The sequence below is a fragment of the Giraffa tippelskirchi genome, chromosome X (assembly GCF_054371585.1).
Source record: "Giraffa tippelskirchi isolate mGirTip1 chromosome X, T2T-mGirTip1v1.2.pri, whole genome shotgun sequence".
Taxonomy (NCBI): Eukaryota; Metazoa; Chordata; class Mammalia; order Artiodactyla; family Giraffidae; genus Giraffa; species Giraffa tippelskirchi.
The window spans coordinates 52898864-52904956 of record NC_137289.1 but is presented as its reverse complement, the minus strand read 5'-3'; the positions used below and the strand labels follow the sequence as shown (position 1 = coordinate 52904956).

The following is a 6093-nucleotide window of genomic DNA, read 5'->3' as shown; positions in this document are numbered from 1 at the left end:
CAATTAAACTACAAGTTGGAGTCACGGTTCCCCAAACAAGAGTATCCACTCCCAGCACCATTCTCACGTGCAGTCGCCCTATTTTACTCCACGCCCTGGCCTCAACCGCAAACCCATCGGTCCCCACCTCCCCCCACCAGAGGCAACGTGAAAGCTACTAGGGGGCGCCTATCCAATTCGCGCGCGCGGGCACACTTAGAACTTGCGGAAGTCAACGCGACCCCTATATAAGGCGCGCAAGCGCCAGTATCTGCGCCAGAAGAGGTCCCGGCGCCAGAAGAGCAAAGCTCCAGACCTCCGGCCCCAGCTCGAGCCCGAGCCCGAGCCCGAGCCCAGGTCCTCGGATCGCCACACCCCCAGCGCAGAGTCTGCAGAAGCGCAGGCTTTCATCGACAGCAATCAAAGCATGGCCAGCAGCCACTTTGACCTAGGATTCCACAACTTGGGAATCGACGAGGATGAAGAACTGCATGGTTAGTGCCTAGACGGCGATGATAGGTGCTTCGGCAAATCCCAGAAAAAGAACTTTCCCTGGGACGGGCAGGTGGACGGGACACTGCACAGCAGCTCCTCCTCCAACACAGCCCCGGCCCCCCTCCAGCCCGCGCATCGTGGGCTCCAGGCTCCCCTGTCCCAGTCTCTCCCTTTTGCTTTCTTCTTTTCCCAGATATGGAGAATAACCTGATCTCGGAGGTTTTAATCGCAGTGGAAGGTGAAACTCGGTCCTCACCTGAGCCCGGAGAAGCAGCTGCAGCCGCAGCCGCAAACTACTTTGGCGAGGCGGACCCCAACCTCCTGGACGACGAAAACTGCGAGGGCGACGAAAACCTCGAGGGCAATGAAAACCGCGAGGGCGACGAAAACCGCGAGGGTGATGAAAACCGCGAAGGCGACGAAAACCGTGAGGGCGACGAAAACCGTAAGGGCGACGGCGGCGATTTTGAGCCCCTGCTGCAGCAGGAGGAGCCGGCCCCCCAGGCCATTCAGTGGCCCCGGATTGCGATGAGAAAGCCGCGCCGCTGCCGCACTGTTTTCACCCAGTGGCAGGTGCTGGAGATGGAGCGAGCATTCAACCAAGTTCAATACCCCAACCTGATAACACGGTAAGTGGCTGGCTCCGGAGATGCCCAGCTCTTCGGGGGCCCGCGCGCCTTCCAGGAAGCCTTAGGTTCTTTCCCAGGACCCTCCCCTCCCCCCGCCTCCTGGGCCAAAAGCCATTTTGGAGGCTCGAGGGCGCGCTCGCGGGGGTTGGGGCAAAGCTTGCAGGGGTCCAAGAGAGGGGCGGAACTAGGGTGGGGCAAGTAAAGCAGGGCGGATTAATACTGATTTAATTTAAAATCTTGGTAATTTGCTCATGGTGAGGTTTTTTGCATGCATTTTTATATTTTAAATATCGCAGTAAAACTTTATCGTGATGACTCCGTTTTTTCCACGCCGTTTAAATTTTGTGCACGAGGAGAGCGCCTCCTAGCGCTCACCCTGGTCTCGGCCCTGCCACGTGGAGCGCTGTTTCCCGGCGGCAGAGTTTTGACCGTTAAAAAGCCCGGGCCGGAGCCCCCTAGAGTACGAAGTGGTTGTCGCTCAGTCATGTTAGACTCTTAGCGACCTGTGCGGTGTAGCCCGCCAGGCTTCTCTGTCCGTGGGATTCTCCAGGCAAGAATACTGGAGTGGGTTACCATTTCCTTCTCCATAGAGTACGAAGACGAAGGCCTATTCTGTCCCAATAGGAATGGGGGATCAGGACGAATCGGTGTGAGGTTTACGGGCGCCCTTTCTGGTTCCATTGTATACAGCCTTCGCCCTTGATTGCTTGGCTGATATGACCACTCCCTTTTACAATAAACAGAAATATTTGGGTTTAAAATGCCACTTTTTTGCGGGGGGCGGGGAGGGGATTGTCATTGTAGTTATTTTTAGGGAGGGATCTCCGTAAAAGTGAAAAGATTTTCAAGTTCTCTGCTGTTGCACAAATGGAAAAATTAATTGGGTCATATTGAAGTAACAGGCACATGACCAGGAAATTTAATATGTATTCCCTTTTTATATTTTAATGGGTGAGTTATCCACGGAAGACCCTCCCTAAGTAAACCACAAACCATATTACAGAAAATTGTACTTTACAGAAATGTAAATGATATGTATTTTATCCACAATTCCAAATACTGAATTTGTACTTTTCCCCTGTCAGAGAGGAGATTGCAAGACACCTGAATGTGGATGAAGGAAGAGTGCAGGTTAGTAAATCTTAATTTTAAGATTGGCCCGGCAGCCATTCTAAAACATGCTTTAGGTTTTGTCCTGAAAACTCTCAGTTGGGTGTGCTTTGTTGTCTTTTCCATACACACACACACATACACGCACACACACACAGGAAAAAAAGTAGAACACAGACCTCTCTCCTCTCCACACACACACACACACACACACACACACACACACACACAGTTTTTTTTCCCCAATAAATAAAGTTCATCTTCTAATGCTGGCATCCTTTAGGGAGGCTGTTAGTATTCGCTAAAGGAATATTTCTATGTGACTCTACTGGGGCTCATTCTCACCTGAGAAGCATTCCCTTTAATACTCTGAAAAGCTAGGTTATAAGAAAGATCAACTGTACTCAATTATTTAAAATACTTAAAACCCAGACATAAGGTCTTAGCTAAAGGAGTGAACTTATAAATATTTAGACATTGGTGTGAGAGAGTAATTCAAACACAGAGCATAGTACATGAGTAACTAACATGTTTAGTTAAACTGAAACTGTTGAGGGGGTGGCTTAAAGGTCCAAATCCCAGTGCCTAATCCTCTTGCTGGTGTTTTTTAAGTGTTTTGCAAAGTAGTGTAGAGGTGGCAGTCTTAAATTCTAGGGTTTTTTTTTTGGAAGACTTTGATGTCAGCGTGAAAACATTGCTAAAATATTGCAGTTACGGTGGTAATGGGAAAAAGTTTGCAAGCTTTGGAAAATCATTCTTAAAAATGAATCCAAAAAAGAGAAAGAATAATTTTGAATAAAGTTTCACTGACTAAGAAGGGCTGAAAGGTTAGAGAAGAATCAAATTCAACTTTATGAAACTAATAATGTATAAGTGAATATTCTCTTGAAGAATTTTTAACATCTAAGATTTTGTTGATCCTTTTTGCTGGTATTGTTTTAAAAAGGTGGATTTTATGAGGGTGATCTCATTTCAGGCCAGATTCTCGCCTGTGTTAATTTAAAGTACTTTTTCATTTATTCAGGCAGTGATTAAAAATCCGTAGATCATGGAGTCAAAAGGTGACTACTTCAGTCACTTTTAGTAAAGTATAGATCACCATAATTATATCAAAGAAATATTTGTTTGCCCCCCTCAAATATATATATATGGATATATATATGTGTATGGATATAGACATATATATGGATTAGATATATATGTATGAATATATATATAAATATGTATGAATATATATGTGTATATCAGATGGCTTAGTTGTTTTGCCTTAGAGCACAAGTGTGAGTTCAGGGCTTCCCTGGTGGCTTAGCCATAAAGAGCCCACCTGTCAATGCAGGATATTTGGGTTCGATCCCTGGATTGGGAAGATCCCCTGGAGAAGGAAATGGCAACCCACTCCAGTATTCTTGCCAGGAAAATCTCATGGACAGAGGAGCCTGGTGGGCTATAGTCCATGGAATCACAAAAGAGTCAGACATAACTTAGCCACTAAACAACAACATGCGTGAGCACAGTGATGGAAATACACTGTGCATCTGTCAGTGGTGTGCAAGAAAAGCAGACCACCAGATGCTGGCATCCTAATACCACAGGCTGGACCAACAGTCAGGCCTGGTCTCAAAACGAGTCTCAGACAGACAAGGTAAACCCAAAGGAGAAGTTTGCTGAATTGTTTTTCCTCATCCTTTGGTTTACATAGTCCTCTCAATGGATTTCTGAAGGGAACATGAGCCAGAAAACACAAGTAAGGAAAAATACAACGTTCTTGTATATTTCCAAACACTGCAGCGTGATTTCCCCAAAGAAACTTAATAGATGCTTCCCCTACCCATCTTGTGCAAGTATGACAGATCTGTTTTATGAAACCAGTATTGGGAATATGGACCTAATATTGGCCCAAACTAAAATTTGCCGTCCATGGGCTTTTGGCTATGTTTAGGGAGATTAGGCCCCAGGTACATTTGAATCCCTCCAGAATGAGCTTTATTACAGTGGCCTTCTTCAGACTATATTTGCATGTAGTAGAAGGACACCTAATCCAAAAATGGGAGAGAGAAAAGACAGCTTAAAACTTGATGACCCAGAGGGATGGGATGGGGAGGGAGGGGGGAGGGGGGTTCTGGAAGGGGAACATATGTACACCCATGGTGGATTCATGTCAATGTATGGCAAAATAAATACAATATTGTAAAGTTAAAAAATAGATAAATAAACTAATTTAAAATAAAAAAAAAACTTGCAGTTTGTGAAGATCCAAAATAATTAAATACAAGGTAAACCCCATCACCTGCTATGCTAAAAGGAAAGTAAAGTCTAATTGATAGCTTATTTGTTTGTTAATGGTTGGTAAGCATTTAGAGAGCAGCCTCTTTTGTGACCTTTGTCCCCACAGGACTGGACATGATTGGACCTTCCTGCCTTAGGAATGAGTGATGGGACTGGGGTCTCCTGGTTAAGGAGTAGAGCTGGCAGGACTTTGGGTACCCTAACACTCTGGGTAAACAGTGGTTCTTGTCTGGCATCCTGAAACTGAAGCTAAAACCAAATAAGCTGCCCTTGTCCTGAGCCCAGGAAGGTTTGGAGGGTAGGGCAGATTGGAGCATGCAAAGTTGACAGTGATGACAACAGGGTACTCAGTATCTTATCTGGGGAAAAGGATTTGGGGTTTAGTGAATTTGGGTTTAGTTAAGCTAAACTTTCCTTAACACTAACAGCTAAAATATCAAGGCAGTGTCCAGGGCTTCAGCAACTCTCGTGTCCCAGCAAGACAAGCCACAAAGTCCCTGGGCCCCCCATTATCAAGCCTCCATTGACATAGCATCTGCTCTCAGGCATGGACATTAACAGCAGGGATCCAGTGCAATTCATCAATTAGGCCTGCATCCAAGACTTGGAAAAAAAAACTCATTAATGAACGCTAAAAATGAGAGACAATTCAATGTGCCAAAGTCTGGACTAGGCTTGGCTCACTAAGGATTAAGTGAGGGAGGTGAGCTGTTTATTTTCCTAAGAGAGTTTAGCAATGAGGAAATAGCTTCTCCTGCGGCAGTGTAAAATCTCAATGGCAGATTTGCATGGTGGGTGTTTTCTAGTAGACATTAACTGTTCAGTATACTAAAACAATCTCTTTTTTTCCCTCTGATTGAAGGTTTGGTTTCAAAACCGAAGGGCCAAATGGAGAAGAGAGCAGAGGGCATTGATGGCTAGAAATCCGCCCCCTGCTGCCATGGGCCACCCTATGGGGGCAATCGTTGATGGGCACTATCAAGCGGTCCCTGTTATGGAGCCGGCATGGAGATGCATTCCTCCAGTGCCACGTCCAAGCCTGCCCCCTGGGGTACCCCCACCACCTGTGCTACCCGCACCTCTGCCACCCAGGCCATGGGGGATGCCTTTGCCACCCCCGGTACCTATGCCTCACTTTCCTATGGCCCCTGCAGGTGCGGCATGGGCCCCTGTCGTCAACAATCATATTACAGGCCCCAATTTCTGAATATGTTATTCAGACAGTTTTCCACACATGTTTCTGCTAGATATGCATTGTGCACAGCAAATAGAAAACCTGTTAGATGAATTAGGCAGATGTTTAAAATGAGTGCCAGTTGTTTTTGGAGGGCACATTGTGTTTTCAATAAAGAGACAAATTAGAAATATATTGATTGTGAGTGTCAAATGGGCTAACTGGGTGTGTGTATGGGAATTGCTAAGGCAATGCAATTCAAAGAGAAGGTCAAAGAAGCTTCCTTCCATAATGTAATGGGTCTGAGTCACTATAATAGGTTATGTACCTCAGAGTCCTCCCAGTGCCTGTAGCAGGTTTACACTGACCACATGTTCCCCCCCCAACCCCATCCATACCCTTCCCCTTTGGGAGCACGTA

At 45.9% G+C, this 6093-nt stretch overlaps 1 protein-coding gene across 1 annotated transcript; it reads left to right on the top strand.

Annotated features, from left to right (window-relative positions):
• The first annotated feature begins 254 nt into the window (after window positions 1-254).
• Window positions 255-5868, top strand: ESX1 (ESX homeobox 1). Its single transcript, XM_081566377.1, has 4 exons — window positions 255-473; window positions 668-1103; window positions 2189-2234; window positions 5362-5868. Exons 1-4 carry the CDS (start codon window positions 407-409, stop codon window positions 5704-5706), a joined length of 894 nt encoding a protein of 297 aa, XP_081422503.1. The 5' UTR covers window positions 255-406; the 3' UTR covers window positions 5707-5868.
• Window positions 5869-6093: the final 225 nt, after the last annotated feature.

What these genes read in the sequence shown, in the direction of transcription:
- ESX1 (XM_081566377.1), top strand. Translation starts at nt 407, where the DNA reads ATGGCCAGCAGCCACTTTGACCTAGGATTCCACAACTTGGGAATCGAC. An exon ending in CGAGGATGAAGAACTGCATG is followed by an intron (nt 474 to 667) that starts GTTAGTGCCTAG and finishes TTCTTTTCCCAG; the next exon opens with ATATGGAGAATAACCTGATC. An exon ending in TGGATGAAGGAAGAGTGCAG is followed by an intron (nt 2,235 to 5,361) that starts GTTAGTAAATCT and finishes CTCTGATTGAAG; the next exon opens with GTTTGGTTTCAAAACCGAAG.